This window comes from Schistocerca americana, chromosome 9, assembly GCF_021461395.2.
Source record: "Schistocerca americana isolate TAMUIC-IGC-003095 chromosome 9, iqSchAmer2.1, whole genome shotgun sequence".
In the NCBI taxonomy this organism is placed as follows: Eukaryota; Metazoa; Arthropoda; class Insecta; order Orthoptera; family Acrididae; genus Schistocerca; species Schistocerca americana.
In genome coordinates this window covers 138,636,587-138,657,299 of record NC_060127.1, presented here as the reverse complement: position 1 = coordinate 138,657,299, position 20,713 = coordinate 138,636,587, and the positions used below count along the sequence as shown (strand labels likewise).

The window sequence follows — 20,713 nt, the reverse complement described above, 5'->3', positions numbered from 1 at the left end:
AAAAACAAAGATTATTAAAAAAATTTTTAAAAAAAAAGTAAAAAAGGTGTTATATTAACTTAATTATGTTGTTAAATTAACTTAATTATATCATGTATTGGAAAATTTGACTCGTTCCACATCATTACGAAATATCGTATTCATGATCCATGGAACTAGTATTAATCTAATCTAATCTAATCTAATCTCACGCAATAATCGTTGGGATATTCTCCGATAGCAAGGTGACTCCGGGGTACCCTGAAGCCACTGGTATGGGCCTCGATTGGTCGTAACGCATGGCACTCCTTTTTGTGGTGCTCTCTTTTTTTTTTTTTTTTTTTATCAGGCAGCCAAATAAAGCCCTGCAGAGAAGCCCTTTTGAAATTAGGTCCGGTGCTGACAATGTTGTCTCACGTTGCAGCGGCATCTCCACGTCCCACGTCCTTCAGTGATCACTCAGCATTTAATGCTGTTCGTATGCCTTGTCAGCGCTACCAGGTCTTTTTTTCTCTCTCTTTTTAGGCGTCAGTCTTCTGACTGGTTTCATGCGGCCTGCCAACCTCTTTATCTCAGAGTAGCACTTGCAACCTATGTCCTCAGTTTTTTGATGGGTGTATTCCAATCTCCGTCTTCCTCTACTGTTTTTGCCCTCTACAGTTTCCTCTAGTACCATGGAGGTCATTCCCTCATATCTTAACAAATCTCTTATCATCCTGTCTCTTCTCCTTATCAGTATTTTCCTCATATTCCTTTCCTCTCCGATTCTGCGCAAAACCTCCTGACTCCTTGCCTTATCAGTCCACCTAATTCTCAAAATTCGTCTGTAGCACCACATCTCAAATGCATCCATTCTCTTCTGTTCCGGTTTTCCCACAGTCCATGTTTCACTACCATACGATCCTGTACTCCAGACGTACTTTCTCAGAAATTTCTTCCTCAAATGAAGGCCTATGTTTGATACTAGTAGACTTCCCTTGCGCATGAATGCCCTTTTTGCCATTGTTAGTCTGCTTTTGATGTCCTCCTTGCTCCGTCTGTCCTTGGTTGTTTTACTGCCTAGATAGGTGAATTCCTTGACTTCATCGATTCCGTGACCATCAATCCTGATGTTAAGTTTCTCGCTGTCCTCATTTCTACTACTTCTTATTACTGTCGTCTTTCTTCGATTTACTCTCAATCCATATTCTGTACGAATTAGATTGTTCATTCCATTAAGCAGATGATGTAATTCTTCTTCACTTTCACACAGGATAGCAATGGGGCTATATTAAAGACCAAGCTTACAGCAAAACCATTGCTGAGCTGAAAACAGACCATTCAGGAGGTCATCGTGAGCATCGATATTCTGGCACTTCAGCGGGTCATGCAGAATTTCACTATTCGTCTGCGCCACATCATCGCCAATGGATATTTTGTGGTAATTTCCATGGGACCAAACTGCTCAGGAGATCGATCCCTAGGCTTACGCACTACTTAGTGTAAGTTAGTCTAAGTTACACTAAGGACAACACACACACCCACGCCCAAGGGAAGACTCGAACCTCCGATGATTGGGAGCCGCGCAAACCGTTGCAAGGCGCCAAGACCGTACGGCTACCCCGCGCGGCCATCGCCAATGATGGAAGGGGTATCGAACATGCCATAACCTAAATCCGAATGTCTGTTATTTCCCGTATTCAATAATGTGTGTGCATGCCGTATGTTGTAACTAACTCAGGTCTTTTTTCGTATAGTTCAGTAATTGTCACTTTGTATGTCAGCGTGAAGTTCTGGCAATGCTTGGAGCAGCAGAAGGGGCGCAGAACTGTAATCCGAAGGTTTTGTGACAAAATCCAAATTAGGAAACATACTATTATTTCCAGTTTTTACAGAGCAAATAAACCGTGATTATGCTCAACATATTATACCTGATATGAACAAACCCAATGTGCAGGAGAAAAAAATTCTTCTGTTAACCGACTCGTGGTGAGGATTAACAAATCCACAGTCATAAAACGCGATTTTTCAAGATGAATAATGATTGCCATTGGGCAGTGTTGAAAGTATTAAATTGGCAGTACCCTCCCCAAATGCACTCCGCCAGGGCAATCCTGCGACGTCCAATTTTATAGTAAGCTAAACGTTAAGAAGCTTCCAAACTTCCCTATCTCGTCGAGAGAGAAAAACAAATCACGTCCCAAAAAGTCTGGATCGAAATACACTCCACGAACTATCCCTGCCAATATTTGGCGAAATGATGCGTTACGTGTGGTTTGCTACCAAACTATTCCATGTGTGAGTACATTTTATTAATGTAAACAAAATTTGTACTGGACATCGATTCGTGTTGTTTGCACTGTAAAAATTGATAAAAAAAGGAAGTTTCAGCCTAGGAATTCAATCCCACGACTCTCGGGTACTATTTTGTTCTCTTTCCGTTGTACCAAACTCTACGCTGAACCCACGCTATCATACATGGCTCATGCCTCACCCACGTCTCAGAAAGAATAAAAGCCATTTCTTTTAAACACATAGCCATCTGGAGTTACCACTTCTGTCACTTACGCTTCTGGCTTAGCCCTGCATAAACAAAAAATTTGGACGCAACTGGTGATGATGTGTAGGCTTGGTCGCCCTTATAAAATAACAGCTCTTTGGAGGAGGTTGGTACACCCGTAAATGAATAACAGACGTATCTGGTAAAATGTCCTCGAATGTCGTAGACGTTATTCTTTCACATTACCAATCGCGGGAGAAACGTGATGTGCTGATTTAAAACATGTGTGGATAAAAATGTTACGTTAGGGTCCCAAATTGTCCGATTGTTTCGGCTCATTACCGAGCCATCTAAAGATCAATCTGAAATGTTGTTCAGTGTGGGAGACTACTTGCAAACCATTTTTTTTTTTTTGTAGCTAATTGGTCCTAGTTAAGTAAAATCCTAAAGTGAACATGTTACTTGGTTATGTTATTATCGATTGATGTCAATTTACGCAACCAGTTAAGATTTTAAGTTTAGGATTTCATTTAACTAGGCGATTTGGCTCTAGATATACGACGTTGTGCAAGGAAAAACATTTTAGATTGATCTGAAGATGGTTCGGAACTTCGCAAAAGCCGGTAACTCAGTAAAGAAAATTTGGCATCTTGGAATAAGATTTTTACGCACACATGTTTTAATTTTGTAGATTTTCATTAGTTCCGTATGTTGAACAGACATATATGATGCTTTATCCGAATGCAATGAGCTACTGCGACCGTAACTTCTTCCTTTGAGTCTGACATTACTGAACTCGTGCATTGCCACCTGCTACATGGGATGTCAAACCACAACGTCAGTATTGTCCAGGAACTGCTGGTAATCAATCTCCCAATATTCTCCAAAAAACAGAAAGGTAAATAAACTAAGCCCACTGTCAGAGCTATGTGTTCATCAGCGATGGTAAAACAACGTCTCTGAGAGTGCACACTGGAATAGTGAAGGCGTCCCACTTACCAACATCAACAAAAGTGACGGCGTCTCCTTACGGAATCAAAGTTGGCCTTGGCGTCTCACCTGGCATAAGCTTTGTGCATTGTCTGCCATAGTCTAAGTCTGCGTGTGTCGTCACGAATATATACTTTGAAAACATTGTCATGCAAATTCCAGCCTTCATTGACAGGAAACAGCAGTCAGCACGAGTGCGTGAACCAGGCACCTGCTGAGGAGGCCGATACGCAGCTGCATCCAGTGAACGGTCGTTGAGGAGACACCGTTAGTAGCCCCCTGGCAGTCAGTTGCTTGATGGTTGAAAGTCCATTCGGCTGCACGTATCTCAGATTTCGCCATGCACGGTATACATTAAGCAAGGCGTCACGTGAACAGTTGTCCACAGCTCGTGGTCCAGTGCTGCCTCTGGATCACAGGGTCTCGGGTTCGATTCCTGGTCTGGTTGGAGATTTTCTCTGCCTGGGGACTGGGTGTTTGTGTGTCCTGAACATTTCATCACCATCTTCGTCGTCATCATCATTCGTGACAGTGGCTAAATTGTATTCTGTAAAAATTTGACTGTGTACAAATTGAGACTTTGTATGGGCTCTGATGACCGTGCAGTTGAGCGCCCCACAAACCAAACATCGCCACGTGAACGATTTACAAAGTTAATCATTGATGCAACGAGGGGATGGAGGTGGGCAAGCACCCTCATGGGCATCCCTGCCACACATAACACATTTGGCCGGATTGGAACAGGACTGGCTGGTGTGATTGAACTGCTGACACCAATAGCAACGCATAGGGTTTGGGACGTAAGGGCGAACGGAAATTACCTCATAGCCTGCTTTCATTTTCGATGGGAGTTGAACTTTGTCAAATGTCAAGAAGACAGTGCGGGTTGGAATGAGGCTCGTGTCAACCCTTTTCAGAACTCTATGAACAGCCATTATGCCCTGGTTAGACAGGTAGTGCTGAATTTCCTCGTCAGACAATCCGTCGAGAGAGCGTGTATAAACGACTCCATGTGAGGAATTTAAAGTGTGGTGCGCTTCAACCCAGACAGGGAAGGTGTAGAGCAGTGAAGTACACAGCAATTTTTGTGCCTGGAGGGCACTGACTGTTTCTAACAGCAGGGTGCCATTCCGTAATCTGGAACAAGACTTTACAGGACCTGCAATTTCGTCAACGCCTTTCTGAATAATGAAAGGGTTGACCGAGGAGAAGTCGTGACCTTCGTCAGACCGAGAAACAACAAGGAACTGTGGCAACGATGGAAGAACTGTCTGTGGCTGAGACTCAGTGAACTTACGCTTGTGAGCAGACATAGTGGAAGATGAGGAAACCATTGCGGAAGAATCCCCCATGATTACCGGCGTCTCCGATGGCGCGCTCCTCCCTTGTGGGGCCCCTCTCTGAGGGCACTCCCGCCTTAGGTGATTGTTCACACCTCAGGTCACACCTCCCGACAAACGGACGTAGGGACCAATCGGCACTTTCGGAAGGTATCAGCTCGGGTAATCACCCCTCCCTGGGCCTGGCCGTTACCAGGGGGTACGTACGTGTCCTACCTGTCTACCCGGGGTGGGGAATTATGCATTACCCCGTCACCGGCTACGCACGAAAATGCGTGGGTCGGCCTTCAGACACGCACAGGGAGGAAGAAAGGGAAAGAGAAAAACAAAGAAAGAGAAAGGAAAGAGGAGAGGTCTCAAACGCCGCAGCGGAGAAAAGGGTAAAGAGAAGAGGTAAGGGAAAGAGAAGGACGAAGGAAAGATAAAGATATACAAGCAGAGAAGGCGAAGAATGCGTTACATTTACGAGCGTCCGTCTCTGGACGTAGGCACAAACCATACTCCCAGAGGGGGAGAAGGGGAAGGAAGGAGCCAGAGGTGAGGGCAGGGGGGCGAAGATGGGGGATAGGGAAGGATGTGGAAATGGAAGGTATGCAGCCCGGAAAGGAAGGAGGGCCACATTAGCTCGGGGTCCCGTGCTCGCTACGCACATATCCACAAAAAGAGTTGTGGACCCCCTCGGGGGAGGTTGGACTTGTTGTTGATCGTGATAGCTGTGCTGGAGAGCGACATCAAGAAGCTTTAAAAACAAATATTTCAGTTAGGGCAACCATTTAACCCACTACTGCACGGTTTCTTTAGGAAACCAGTTTTATTGAAAAAAATATTTGACGGTAGGGTTAGATAGACAAAATACTATGTAACAGCTTGAACACTGAAATTTTGATTTATTCATTACTTTAGATTTGCTGCCAATAACAGACAGGGAAATAAACTCATTCCTATCATTCAGCATCATTTTACACACCTTAAAACCTAACTAGGTGTAATCCAACAGGTAGAAATGCATCACTCTTTCAGCTGCTCTCGCGTGTGTTTAACTACACTCGACCTTTAGCAAAGATTATTATTGATTTAACTATTTCTACCAACATTACGATGCCTAACGAAGTCTAGCTCGATGGGGTGAGACTGTGTGTGTTGCCATATGGAAACATTACGGGCATACAAGTGCTATCCTTAATTATTGTACATAAATTTACGGTTTGTTGCAAAATGTCAACAGCATGCAATACAGGATTATGAATTACTCCTTAAAGTAGTTTCGCCAAGGCACTGATCCATAACTCTAGTGTCCTGCGGCCGGCAGGAAAAAACTAACGGTGAAGATCGAATACGCTTTATTTAACTAAAACGCCTTGTTGGCGTGCACTAATTTCCAAACTCAACAACAACAAGAAACAATATAATTCTTGTGGTGGTGGCGAAAGCTCGATAAAAGTTACAAGACAATGAAAAGAAAAGATAGCATCCAAAATACTACGCTACATAGTTCCGAAGTGGCGTTACGCCCAACAAGATACAAATTTCTACAAAAGACTACGGCGAGTATTTACTGGGATAGAACTGGTGTAGGTATTGGCCAGAGCTGTCCTAGCTGTAGGTACATGTTGTGTACATAGTTCCGTGTAGAATGAGATTTTCACTCTGCAGCGGAGTGTGCGCTGATATGAAACTTCCTGGCAGATTAAAACTGTGTGCCCGACCGAGACTCGAACTCGGGACCCTTGCTTTTCGCGGGCAAGTGCTCTACCAACTGAGCTACCGAAGCACGACTCAGGTCCGGTACTCACAGCTTTACTTCTGCCAGTACCTCGTCTCCTACCTTCCAAACTTTACAGAAGCTCTCCTGCGAACCTGCAGAACTAGCACTCCTGAAAGAAAGGATATTGCGGAGCCCCCAGGCTGTGGCTAAGCCATGTCTCCTCAATATCCTTTCTTTCAGGAGTGCTAGTTCTGCAGGTTCGCAGGAGAGCTTCTGTAAAGTTTGGAAGGTAGGAGACGACGTACTGGCAGAACTAAAGCTATGAGTACCGGACGTGAGTCGTGCTTCGGTAGCTCAGTTGGTAGAGCACTTGCCCGCGAAAGGCAAAGGTCCCGAGTTCGAGTCTCGGTCGGGCACACAGTTTTAATCTGCCAGGAAGTTTCATATCAGCGCACACTCCGCTGCAGAGTGAAAATCTCATTCTGGAAACATCCCCCAGGCTGTGGCTAAGCCATGTCTCCGCAATATCCTTTCTTTCAGGAGTGCTAGTTCTGCAGGTTCGCAGGAGAGCTTCTGTAAAGTTTGGAAGGTAGGAGACGAGATACTGGCAGAAGTAAAGCTGTGTGTACCGGACGTGAGTCGTGCTTCGGTAGCTCAGTTGGTAGAGCACTTGCCCGCGAAAGGCAAAGGTCCCGAGTTCGAGTCTCGATCGGGCACACAGTTTTAATCTGCCAGGAAGTTTCATATCAGCGCACACTCCGCTGCAGACTGAAAATCTCATTCTGGAAACATCCCCCAGGCTGTGGCTAAGCCATGTCTCCGCAATATCCTTTCTTTCAGGAGTGCTAGTTCTGCAGGTTCGCAGGAGAGCTTCTGTAAAGTTTGGAAGGTAGGAGACGAGGTACTGGCAGAAGTAAAGCTGTGAGTACCGGACGTGAGTCGTGCTTCGGTAGCTCAGTTGGTAGAGCACTTGCCCGCGAAAGGCAAATGTCCCGAGTTCGAGTCTCGGTCGGGCACACAGTTTTAATCTGCCAGGAAGTTTCATATCAGCGCACACTCCGCTGCAGACTGAAAATCTCATTCTGGAAACATCCCCCAGGCTGTGGCTAAGCCATGTCTCCGCAATATCCTTTCTTTCAGGAGAGCTAGTTCTGCATGTTTCGCAGGAGAGCTTCTGTAAAGTTTGGAAGGTAGGAGACGACGTACTGGCAGAAGTAAAGCTGTGAGTACCGGACGTGAGTCGTGCTTCGGTAGCTCAGTTGGTAGAGCACTTGCCCGCGAAAGGCAAAGGTCCCGAGTTCGAGTCTCGGTCGGGCACACAGTTTTAATCTGCCAGGAAGTTTCATATCAGCGCACACTCCGCTGCAGAGTGAAAATCTCATTCTGGAAACATCCCCCAGGCTGTGGCTAAGCCATGTCTCCGCAATATCCTTTCTTTCAGGAGAGCTAGTTCTGCATGTTTCGCAGGAGAGCTTCTGTAAAGTTTGGAAGGTAGGAGACGTTGTACTGGCAGAAGTAAAGCTGTGAGTACCGGACGTGAGTCGTGCTTCGGTAGCTCAGTTGGTAGAGCACTTGTCCGCGAAAGGCAAAGATCCCGAGTTCGAGTCTCGGTCGGGCACACAGTTTTAATCTGCCAGGAAGTTTCATATCAGCGCACACTCCGCTGCAGAGTGAAAATCTCATTCTGGAAAGCTATAAGGGTTTTCTTCGGAAGTTTTTAATTACATGAGTCTTTTCACTCGATATCTATTTATTGATATTTCTCTTGATATTTCACTACACCAACACCCGATAATTCATCTCTTATATTCTTTTCGGTTCTTCCTGTGTTGCCCCCCTTTCTCTGAAGACATTTCTTTTGCGGAGGCATCCTCCAATTGCCATACGAAACCCTGCCTGATTCTGGATATTCCACATCAAAAGTGCCAGGTGGTGAGTAAATTATGGCAATTTCTTTGTTTCCTCTTAGAAAACTGCAAAGGCAGTTGCAGAAGTGACTATGTCCCTATTTCAGGACCCAGTGCATAGTTATTCTAAGACGCTAGAAGACTGCTCACAATATTCCAAAAAAATTCTCCACAATTATTCTAGCGCGAGATATTCGGTAATCTCGCATTCTTTCCTGGCTGCCTTTCTCTTGCCATCCTGCGTATGGTTTCATCATGTACTCTGAAAGAGCAAAAGCGTCACCTCCCACCATAACAAATGGCAAATTCACAGTCCATTTCCTCTGCTTTCCTGTAACAAAAAATGAAAATTTCAAACGTGTGTTTACAAGAGTTTGAAACCGTTGTCAACATTTTTCAACAGTTCTCAACAGTTGTAAGTTTGCCAAACTTACGACAGTTGCAAGTTTCTGTTTGTTGGAGTTGTTTACCGATGTGAAGCTACCTTAACGGCTTATACCTTCAAAGTTCGCTTTTTATTCCGTCGGCTGAAAATACAGGGTCGTTTTTTACTTTATATTTTAATTACGTCATATCTGACATGTATCGCAGATCCTTGTGAATAGCTACACAACCGAAACCACCTAGCAAACTATACGAAATGATTCGGCACCGGTCAGTATTGCGAACTGATGTAATCCCATAAAATACGGCGATCTGTACCACAAAACACATGAAACGGCGCACGGTGTCGGCACCAAGATGCACGTCTGACAGCTTATAGGGGAAACAAAAACTTGAATTCAGCGTTTCATATGATGATTGACCGAATTAAAATGCTATCCTAATCTGCTCATTAAGGGATACAATTGTATGTTACAAGTATTACAGTCAGAAACCGTGTACAAGCCTCGAGGCAGTGTAAGTCTTGGTGCGCAAATAATCCAGATTAATTTCATCTAGTATTTGAGAAAGAGAGCAGTCATTCACTTCAAGAAACGTTAAACATAATTAGAAACACTTTCCAAACTTTGTCTCGCTGACGGCCTCTGGAAAATGGTGAAAGGAAATTTACTCCATTTGCGCTCTACATGCAGTAAAACTTGAGCATCAGGAAAGACGTTTTAAATTCATTTCCTCCTTACTACTGACACTGTTCGGGACACTATTTGCAGTCAGGATTCACATACACCACCGAACGCACCTGCAAAAATACGCTGAGGTGACGAAAGTCCTCTGATGCCCGCTAACATCGTATCAGACCTCCTTTTGCCTCCCGTAGTGCAGAAACTCGACGTGGGGTTTACTCAACGAGTCGTTGGAACTCCCCTGAAGAAATACTGAGCCCGCTACCTCTCTAGCCGTCCACAATTGCAGGATTTTGTGCACGAACTGACCTCTAGATTATGTATCACAAATATTCAATGGGTTTCATGTCGGGGAATCTGGGTGACCAAATTATTCCCTAGGACTGCCCACAACGTCCTGACTAACGCATTGTTATCAACAGAAATTCCGTTTTTGTTTGGGAACATGAAGTCCATGAATGCCCGCAAATGGTCTCCTAGTAGCAGAACGTAACAATTTGCACTCACTGATGGGTTCTGATGGACCAGAGGACCCAGTCCATTCCGTGTACATACAGTCCACACTGTTATGGAGCCAACACCTTGCAAAACACAATTTTGAGAACTTGGGTCCGTTGCTTCGTGGGATCTGCACCACACTCGAACCCTACCGTCAGCTCTTACCACCTAAAATCCGTGCTCAACTGACCAGTCCACACTTTCCCTGTCGTCTAGGGTTCAATCGATTGGGTCACGAGCCCACAGGAGGAGCTGCAGGCAATGTCGTGCTGTCACTCGCGTCGGTCGTCTGCTGCCAGAGCCCATTATCGCCAGATTTCACCGCACTGTCCTGGCGGATACGTTCACACAGTATTGCTTGTCTGTCAGCACTGACAACTCTATGCAAAAACTGCTGCTCCAGGCCGTTGAGTGAACGCTGCCAGCCACTGCGTTGTCCGCGGTGAGAGGTAATGCCCGAAATTTGCTAATCTCGACACTCTTGACACTGTGGATCTCGGAATATTGAATTCCCTAACGATTTCCGAAACTTACTGTCCCAAGTTTCCAGCTCCGGATGCCATTCGGATTTGGAAGTTGTACATTCGCGTCGTGCGGACATAATCACGTGTGAAAAATTCTTACATGGACCGCCTGAGCACAACTGAGACCTCCGCCAGTGCACCGCCCTTTCACACCGTGTGTTCGCGACTCTGCCGCCATCTGCATATGAGCATACCGCTGTCCCATGACTTTTGTCTCCTCAGTGTACATCATAGCAAGAAAAGATAATTTTGGAAGTACGACATCATTAACATTGAAATGGGTGGATAACTAGCTTTTCTGTAAACAGCAAGGTGAAAAATCCAGACTACACTGTGTTCATAAGAATAAATATGATACAAACGTAACACTACGTATTATTCCGCGTTTTCTGGAATCTCATTGGATTTCGTTTCACGTGTAGCCAAAGCTTTGCTCTCTTGAGTACAGTCAAGTATAACAATAACGGTACGTTTTATGGTATGTTTTAGGCTGTGAACATCGACTGAGCGATAATACGAAACAACTGCGTTTCCGGTGCATTTAATCTGGACAGCATTGGGTAGCCAGCTAGTGCAGAGATGTGAGCCGTTGCAGAGAAATAATATAGCTCCGGATGTCATTTAATTTTTAAAGTGAATAAAGTAATATTCGGCAGAACTCTAGCAAACACCGCACATTTCTTAAGGGACCAGACAGGAAACATATGGTCTCGTTCTTAGCTAACATAAGATTGTAGTAAAACCAAAAATGTCGCAGATTCGTAACTTAAACATAGGATAATTTTTCTGCGCGAGATATGTGACGCTAAAATATGTTATAGGATTTCACCTTATAGTTAAATAAGGAAGTCACTGAACGTATTACGAGGGTGCCTAGAAAGTAATGCACGACATTTTTTTTCCTTCAACGAATCATTATTGAACATAATGAGAATTGCATACACGAAAGAATGCTGTCTTATCTACACACCCTATTTTTTCATGTAACCTCCATCCCGTTCTATGGCCTCCCTCCTGTCCAAAACATGGGCGTGTATGCCCTGTCGGTATCAATCGGTATCAATCCGAAAACAATTTATTGGACTGTTCAATTAACCCAAACAAATTCTCCAAGTATAACACCAACACAAAATAGTGATCCGTCTTCGAATCACAACTACATACAAGAATAATATAGAAAACAACTGAAATAATTTCGTACTAGTCTCCGCCAGAGACTTCTCCGATATATCAGGCCTAATCCAGAGATCAGCTAGAAGATCCAAGTCTGGCTGCTGGAGCGGCAGCTATCCACGTCTGCTGGCGGTCGATGAACTGCCGATGTGCGGTTTTTTTTTTTTTTCTTTATTGTGATTTCATGCCCCTGCCCCATACGGACAGGGGAGGGCTGTCAGCAGCACAATCCGCCGCTCTTCAGCCGAGTGAATGACAACTAAAACAAGAATAAAATAATACATACATAAGGAGGTAAAAAAGGGGAACATAAAACAGAGTAAGGGGAGAAAATGGAGGTAAAAATACACTGACATGTAGAAGTTCATTGTGGACAGTTAAAAAAGTGACCAGAAAGTTAAAAAAAAAACAGTTGGCGATTCTTAAAACACAGAAGACACTGGATGCGCATGCACAGGTTAAAAGTTGGCCACAGTATTAAAAACACTCCGAAACAACACACTTAAAACCCACTTGGAGCACACACGACGAAGAATAAAACTACCAGGCGGGACCTGCCGAGGGAAAGGTCAGAGAGGATGGAAAAGGAAGGGAGAGCATGCGGCAGCTGGGGAAGCGGCGGGATGAAGAGAGGAGGGGCAACCGTGGGTTCACGAAGAGGCAGGAGACACATGGGGCGGGAGAGGAAAAGGGAAGACAGGGCAGGAGGGAGTGCAGAGACACTGAAAGAAGGCACAAGAGATGGACGGGTTGTAGGAGGGGAAATCCACTCAGAAGGAGGGAGGGGGAGGAGAGGGAGCCCTGAGGAGGAGGCAGGAAGAGGGGGTTAGAGTTGGTAGGAAGGGTAGATGTCAGGGCGAAGCTCAGCATCCGGGAGTGGTAGACGGTGGAAGTTGTGTTGGGAAAGGAGATGGAGGGTGTGGAGATGGAGAGAGGGAGGGACACAACGGTAAAGGCGCGGCAACTGGTTGGGAGTGGAGAGGAAGGGAGACACCAGGGGGTGAGGGGGATCAAGGCGGCGGACAATATATAGTGTGCGGATGTGTTCAAGGAAAAGGAGAAGGTGGGGGAAGGGGATGAAGTCATAGAGGATGCGCGTGGGGGACGGAAGGCGGATGCGGAAGGCGAGGCGGAGTGCATGGCGTTCAAGGATTTGGAGGGCTTTATAGAACCGGGGAGGGGCGGAAATCCAAGCGATGCTGGCATAACAAAGGATGGGGCGGATCATGGATTTGTAGGTGTGAAGGATGGTGGAAGGATGCAGACCCCACGTCCGGCCGGACAGGAGTTTCAGGAGGCGGAGGCGGTTCTGAGCCTTGTTTTGGATGGTAAGGAGATGGGGAGTTCAGGTGAGGTGGCGGTCGAGTGTGAGGCCAAGGTATTTGAGGGTAGGAGTGAGGTGGATAGGACGGCCGTAAATGGTGAGGTAGAAATCATGGAGGCGGAAGGAGCGGGTGGTGCGGCCTATGATGATCGCCTGGGTCTTGGAGGGATTAACACGGAGGAACCACTGGTTGCACCAAGCGGTGAATTGGTCAAGGTGGGTTTGGAGGGTACGTTGGGACCGTTGAAGGGTAGGATAAAGGGCTAGGAAGGCGGCCGATGTGCGGCCGAGCGCCGGCGTTTATAGCGCTTCGGCGGGTGAGTACCTCGGAACTATTTTCCATCTCGTGGTTTGACGTGTGAAAATAGTTCTGGGATCTGCAGCGACCTCTTCCTTATGTTTATGTGGGCCGCTAGTGGCCCCTGGTGGCCGCTGGTGTCTTTGCTGTGTTGTTATTGTTGTTGTTGTTGTTGTTGTTGTTGTGGCCTTTCATCAATATTGTCTGTCGGTTGTGTAGTGCTTCGGTGTGCCTGCGACCGGGCAACCCGCGGCTGCAGGCTGTCAGTTTGGTTGCTGATACTCTAGGCGCCGTGATGTCTGGTGGAGAAGGCCACAGCACTTTGTCCTGGTCACTGTGTGAATCACCTCCTCATTGTCCTCAATATGTCTTCCACGAATGGCACCCTTCAATGGAGAATGTCACCAGCTCGCTGCAACATGTCAGTTGTGACAGCCGTGGATGGTCTCCCCGACCGCTGCAAATCGTGGAGCTCCGCCGAACCGCTTTTCGATGACTTCGCCCTCCGTGCGCAGCAAGTAGCTGTACTTCTGTCGACAGCAGATGCTCCATCGACTTTGCACAAGCGTTTGTGAATATTCCCCACCGTTTCTTTCTCTGCAGTGAGAAATTTAATGACATCATGTCGCTTGTAACGTACATCACCTACTGACGCTATGTTGAATCTGTCCTGCAGCTACGCTATCTGTCGAAAGTGACGGAAACTTGGTGCGCTCACTCAGGAGACCTACGTACGTAGCGTTTCGCATTCGTAGCATTGTTTTCGGCTGAGAAAAAAGTATGCGGTGCATCACTTTCTGGGCGACCCTCGTGCTTATAATTAGTCGTTCAATTCCCTCCGTATCCGCATACGAGAAATACATTTCTGCTACGTTGATAATGATTCGAACGACAACAGACTCCACGAAGCCAACCAACAACCACATTTTCTCTTCTTCTCTTTTGACTTGCCGTTCTGTACCCCGCCACTGTTTGACAGTGACGTGTGGCAAAGCTTCGAACTTGAGCTCCACTACGTCTGGCAGCTTAAATGTGTTGTCACTTCTTGCGACAAAGCCCATAACTTGGCTCTAGGGTGGCAACCGTAAGAATGCAGCAGTTGTATAGTGTGCTCAGTGCTGTGAAAATTATTGTTTTCTTTGTTTCCACGACACTTATCACCCTTGCTACTGCGAGACCACATCTGTGGTATAAAACAAAGAATAAGGTGCAAACAAAGAGGATATCATGTTCCATTTTGTCAAAAAAATTTAATTTGTTATGTTTTCTTAGTTTAAATAACCTTTATAACAATTTCACAAGCTTCGACATTGTCTCGAATAAAACAGTGATCCGTATATGCAATAAGTTTCCTTTAATTTACGTCTATGGTCACAAATTTTTTGTTAACAGATTACCGGTTTTGGTCGATAATGACCATCATCAGATCTGTTCTATAAAAAAACAAAATCCTAATGTACTGCAGCCATAGAGGCATTGTCAAATGTTAAATGCTGGTGCTGATTCTGCATTTAACATTTGATGATGTCACTATGCCTGCAGTAAATCAGAATTTTTTTTTATAAGACAGATCTGAAGATGGTCATTATCGACCGAAACCGGTAATCTGCTAAGAAAAAGTTTGTGACCATAGACGTAAATTAAAAGAAACTTTACAACAATATTTCATAAAATATCGATAGTTAACAGCTTATGTTTGCAATGGAAAATGGAATTTTTCGAGCAGTATGTAAGTATTAGGTCTACAACTTTGCTTTTGCCGTTTTCAGCAGATGGCATTAGGGGCAAGTGGTTTTGTGTCGTGTCGTACAGTAAGCGTTGGAATTTTTTGTCCATTTGTCATTGCATCCTAAAGTTTTTCTCGATTGGATGTATCTATTTACAAGCCCAATTCTCATAATTTGTGTCAAGTTTTAGCTTTCGGCTTCGACATGAAGAAATCTGCAGCTGAGGCTCATTAAATGCTGGGTAGGACCTATGGTGAGGCACCTATTAGTGAAAGAACGTGCAGACAACGGTTCCAGTCCTTTAAGAACGGTGATTTTGGCGTCGAAGACCGGCACGGCGGTGGAAGAGAGAAGGTTTTCGAAGATACTCAACACTCACAGGATATTGTTAACGAAAGCAGATGATGTGTCTGCGCCGAGCACTGAAAGACAAACGGCCGCAACGCAGCCACAGAAATGAACACGTGATTTTCCAGCATGACAATGCGCGATCCCATGTCCCAAAACCCATCAGGGCATACTTGCAACGTTGAAACGGGGAGTCCTACATCACCCGCCGTAAATCTTGCTCTCTCTGTCCGCCCCCCTAACCATCACTTCCGGTCATGTATGAACAAGTGCAGAATACAATTGGGTCATGGACCTCCTCCAAAGTCGCCCAGTTGTGCCGCCGCGGGATTCTTATGCTGCTCGAAAGCTGGGAAAAAGTTGTTGCCAGCGATGACCAGTACTTTGAATCGTCAATTTTTTTGTTAGTTTTGCGCAACAGAGCTTCGAACTTCGAGGAAAGAACGGTGGGAGCAAAGTTGGAGACCTAATAGGAACAAGTTGCTACGTTGCTATGGTCTTCAGTCAAAACACTGGTTTGATGCAGCTCTCCATGCTACTCTTAATCTCCGAGTAAATATTGCAACCTACATCCTTCTGAATCTGCTTAGTGTATTCACTTCTTGGTCTCCCTCTATGGCTTTTACACTCCGCACATCCCTCCGGTACTGAATTGGTGATCCCTAGACGCGTCAGAACGTGTCCTACCAACCGATCCCTTATTCTAGTCATGTTCTGCCACAAATTCCCCTTCTACCCAATTCTGTTCAGTAGCTCCTCACTAGTTACATGATCTACCCATCTAATCTTCAGCATCCTTCTATAGATCCACATTTCAAAAGCTTCTATTCTCTTCGTGTCTAAACTGTTTATTGTCCTTGTTTCACATCCATACATTGCTACACTCCATACTTTCAGAAAAGCCTTTCTGACACTTAAATCTATATTCAATGTTAACGATTTTAACAAATTTCTCTTCTTCACCAACGCTTTCCATACTATCGCCAGTCTACATTTTATATCCTCTCTACTTGTACAACCCTCAGTTACTTTGTTGGCCAAATAGCAAAGCTCATCTACTACTTTGAGTATCTCATTTCCTAATCTAATTGCCTCAGCATCACCTGACTTAATTCTAGAATTTAAGAAGACTCGGATATTTCACTAAGAAATGTCCATTATACATGTGTTAACTAGCACATATTTTATGACTTTTACATATAAAAGATGTAGCTACTGCAATCTTTACGAAGAAAGAGGAATAATCAGAGAGAGATTCGAACCCTCGATCCATGAAGTGTACTGAAATCCCAGACTTCAGTGCTACCGGTTCAGCTGTACATCCCGCAAGTGTACTCAACTTTAGTAAATACAGTTCCTCGGAAAAGTTCAAAGCTAAATTTTTTCTGTAGACTTTTGTAAAACATAGAAGAGCAGCTTGTTTGAGGCCCCTTTTTAACAGGCAGCGGCGCCAGCGTATTGGCAGTGCGACAATCAGACCACAACAGTACGGGGTGTACACGATTTTAAAATGAAAACTACGAAGCTAAAGTGTGCTTAAGAAAAACGCTGATGGTTGTTAAGGCATCAGAATATCTTAAAGTTTCATTTAACGCAACGTAGTAATAAGATATCTAGCACATACGTGAGACCTACTTCGAAGAGTATATCAACATTTTGTAGCCTCACACAACCACACATCAGCATTAATTTTTCCTGTCTGTTCAAAAGTTTCGAAAGCTTCGAGAGGCGTAAGATTCCTGTTGATCCGCATAATTTTTGAAGATTTGCCTGTTTTACTCTTGAATTTTATTTTTTGTCACAGTTTTCAGTATCACACCGTCTTTAAAATTTTCACTTCCATAACACCACAAATAACATTGTTAGTGTCAACCTCGAAGTTACGTCCGATCCAATCAGAGGCATGCCCACTGCTCCATACACTGTGCGTTTCTCACAATGTTCCGAAGAGTTTGAAAAGCAAAAGAGTTTACAAACTTTCTTGACAAAAGGAGAATCATCACCAAGATATAACGTTATTTTATAAACGATACCAGAAATAAATAGTGGCCGCGCGGTTCTGGCGCTGCAGTCTGGAACCGCGAGACCGCTACGGTCGCAGGTTCGAATCCTGCCTCGGGCATGGATGTGTGTGATGTCCTTAGGTTAGTTAGGTTTAACTAGTTCTAAGTTCTAGGGGACTAATGACCTCAGCAGTTGAGTCCCATAGTGCTCAGAGCCATTTGAACCATTTGAACCAGAAATAAATTTAATAATTAGGTTAGATTGTGCAGCTAGTAATATGTATTTTAAGAATGGCAGATATTTCGTAATTTCAAATACTTCTAAAAGAAGAGTAATTTTAACTGTATATATGGAGTACTAACAAATTAATTTCTTTTTATGCGTTTTAGCCTGAAATATAATACATTCTATTCAAAATCATGTGAAATTCTTTTAGTGAAACAGCTGAGATAATTTTAACCTATACAAGATTTAAAATATCTTTTGATATCGCCTATTTCTATAAAAAAGGTTATGTTAGGAAAAGGTGTCTCATTACAACCTGTGTACGGCTGCTGACCAATCGTCGCGTGTGTGTTTGCGTCCATCATGATTATTCTTGGGACGTACAAAGTATATACTTATCCAGTGTTTGATAACGAGAGCGCCCAGCGACTCTCAACAAACATCAAATATAATTCCAAACCTGTTCTAAATTTTTTCTCGCTTGCAGCTCCGCTTACTAAATGTTGTTTACTCAAGCAGTTTACTTCCCGCATCAGGCACGACATTTCAGTGTATTATTTCTTTTCTGCTAACTCAAAGCGGTATCCAGGTTGCAAGCAGTTTCACATATACCACTGAAGATACCTACAAAATTTTATCATTGTACGACACGCAGCTTAGGAGAGGAACTACGTTTCCAAATAAATGTAAATAGGTCTCAATATCATTGGTATAAATACTTACGGAATTTAAAAATTTGTGTAGGAAGGTAATTCTGATATGCCTCTACCGGGTACTTTCCTGGATTATATTAGAGAACTGAGTAACATATCTAGCTCCAGAAGACAATTAATGACATATCTCCTGGAGCAACAATAATGACTACCATTCTCCTCGTACACATTCTTTGCCTCTGTACATCCTTGTTTCCAACCAGATCTTCCTCATTTCCCCGTGCGCTTACGTGATGCAGTCTTCTTAAATTTCCTTTCCTCAGAACTCAGAGTGTCAGAAAACATCTATTTTGTACACCTATACATTCTATTTATATGTGCCACTATCATGATTGTTATTATGGTAATGATTATTATTATTATTATTATTACTATTGGCATCAACAGCAGTAGTAGCAGCCGAGGGTTCACTGTATTACTTACTGACGTTGACTCACACACTGTCATATTAAAATTGTTATTTCTTAGGTAACTATGACATAAAAAGGTACTGTATGTGTGAAAACCTGGTCTGATGTAAGAGAGGGAATGATGGCCCTAATCAGATCAAGTTTAATAAACAAAGAAAATGTATGGTCTATGGTTATCTACAGAATTTTTTAAAAAAATGATATCAGCTTTTCCACTATTCTATGGGTGAATAACTAGAAGCTAATAAAACCGACATAGCTACTTTTGTGTTTTCAACTCTAAAGGTTTTACCTGCTTAACATCACATATTTAACAAGTCAGATGATTTGCAAAGGAACAGACGTCTAATTAACTTTTCATAACTGGGATTCACAGTCATGTAAAATTTTTTTGAAAGATATCATGTTTATGCCAGTGACTGCTATACTTTATATTTCCACAACTGCAATTTCGGCCTTAAGCCATTATCAAGTGCAGATGTTTTGGCTTTAAGCCATGTCAGCTTTATACAGGCTACCAAATTTATATGTCGTTGTCATTTTCTGCACTTGATAATGGCATAAGGCCGAAATTGCAATACTGAAAATAAAAAGTTTAACAGTCACTGGCGTAAACATGATGTCTTTCAAAGAACAGACGTCTGATGCTGTTTTATACATGGGTCTTCAATTTCTTAAAGAATCTGGGGTAGGGTGCTGTTGGTACCTTAGGAAAGTAGAAGCCTGTATACTCAATCTGTATCTCAGTGCCTGGGATGATACCACAGGAGACGCTGCGGCTGTTCCCGGTGGTTCCGATGCTCCCTCGGATAGTCAGGGAGGAGATCTGGTTGTCCAAAGGGCGGGTACCAGTCCCGAAGGGCGCGATACTATTCGTGACGCCCTTCCTCACGCACCGCCTGCCGCAGTTCTTCCCAGACCCGCTGAGGTTCGACCCTTCGCGCTTCCTCGAGGGTCGAGGCGACGAGGAGCACCCCTGCAGCTACCTGCCGTTCGGATTGGGCTCACGCAACTGCGTGGGCTCCCAGTACGCGCGCCTTGAGGTCAAAGTCTTCCTGGCGACCGTCTTGAGACGCTTCCGGTTTCTGCCGCACAGCCGCTGGGAGGACCTCGAACACGCCTTGCTCAGCATCACCCTACACACCATCAAGCCGATCGAGGTCTACTGCGTGCCTCTGCAAGAGTCTGGCCTATAGCGCCACCACCCAACACATCCTCGGACTTCATTGGATTCCTGGTTAACGACCAGAGGTCCTTCTGCTATCTGGTCACTGCCACTGGGAGGACTTGGAACGCTACATCCTTTCCATTATCTGTCACATGATACCATCAGGAATTCCGCTCCTGCTAGCACTTAGAATTGCTCTCATGACATTAATAAAGCTCATTGTTTCCTAGCCAGTATTCACAGGAGATTCATCATTTTGATGCACAGCCATTAAGAGGACCTGGGGCACAATATATTCTCTTTCAGCCTGCACACAGTCCAGATGATAAGGGTTTCCTGTGTGCCCCAGCAGGTGTCCACTCTGTAGGAACACAACGTGCCCCTGGACCTCAGTATGTTCGTGGTGAACAGCGAGAGTCACTTCTGTTCCTGCTAAACAGCCACTTGGAGGACTTGCAGTGCTACACCCTTTTACATCGGCCTTCACATCAAGCAATCACAGACACCTGTATGCTCCTCCTGGACCTAGCACATCGAACTGCTCTTGTGACATTGTCTTCCTAGCCAGTTCTCACAGGAGATTCAGCTTCCTGTTACACATCCACTGGGAGGACCTGGAAGACAAATGCATTCTCCTTAAGACTTTACATGGTTCATGCAAGTAGATTCTGCTGCATGGCACTAATCACGTAATAACACACTTTACATTGCTGGAACTCATTCCCTTTGAGGCCATCATCCTAAGGCACTTCAGTTTCCTACTGCACAGCCATTGGAAAGACCTAATTCATCCCACTCTCCACCAACCTACATACTATTGTCATGGCCTCCTGC

The 20,713-nt window shown here is 44.5% G+C and overlaps 1 protein-coding gene and 1 non-coding gene across 2 annotated transcripts in view; one reads left to right on the top strand and one right to left on the bottom strand.

The window, feature by feature from the left end:
- LOC124550743 (probable cytochrome P450 4s3) overlaps positions 1-19,907 on the top strand; it is a 47,195-nt gene extending 27,288 nt beyond the window's left edge. The window contains exon 3 of the mRNA XM_047125466.1: positions 19,479-19,907. Within this exon, the coding sequence (XP_046981422.1) occupies positions 19,479-19,907 (429 nt within the window). The remainder of the gene's footprint in view (positions 1-19,478) is intronic.
- On the bottom strand, positions 6,486-6,560 carry Trnar-gcg. The gene has a single exon. It is a non-coding gene; the product is annotated as a tRNA-Arg (tRNA).
- Positions 19,908-20,713: the final 806 nt, after the last annotated feature.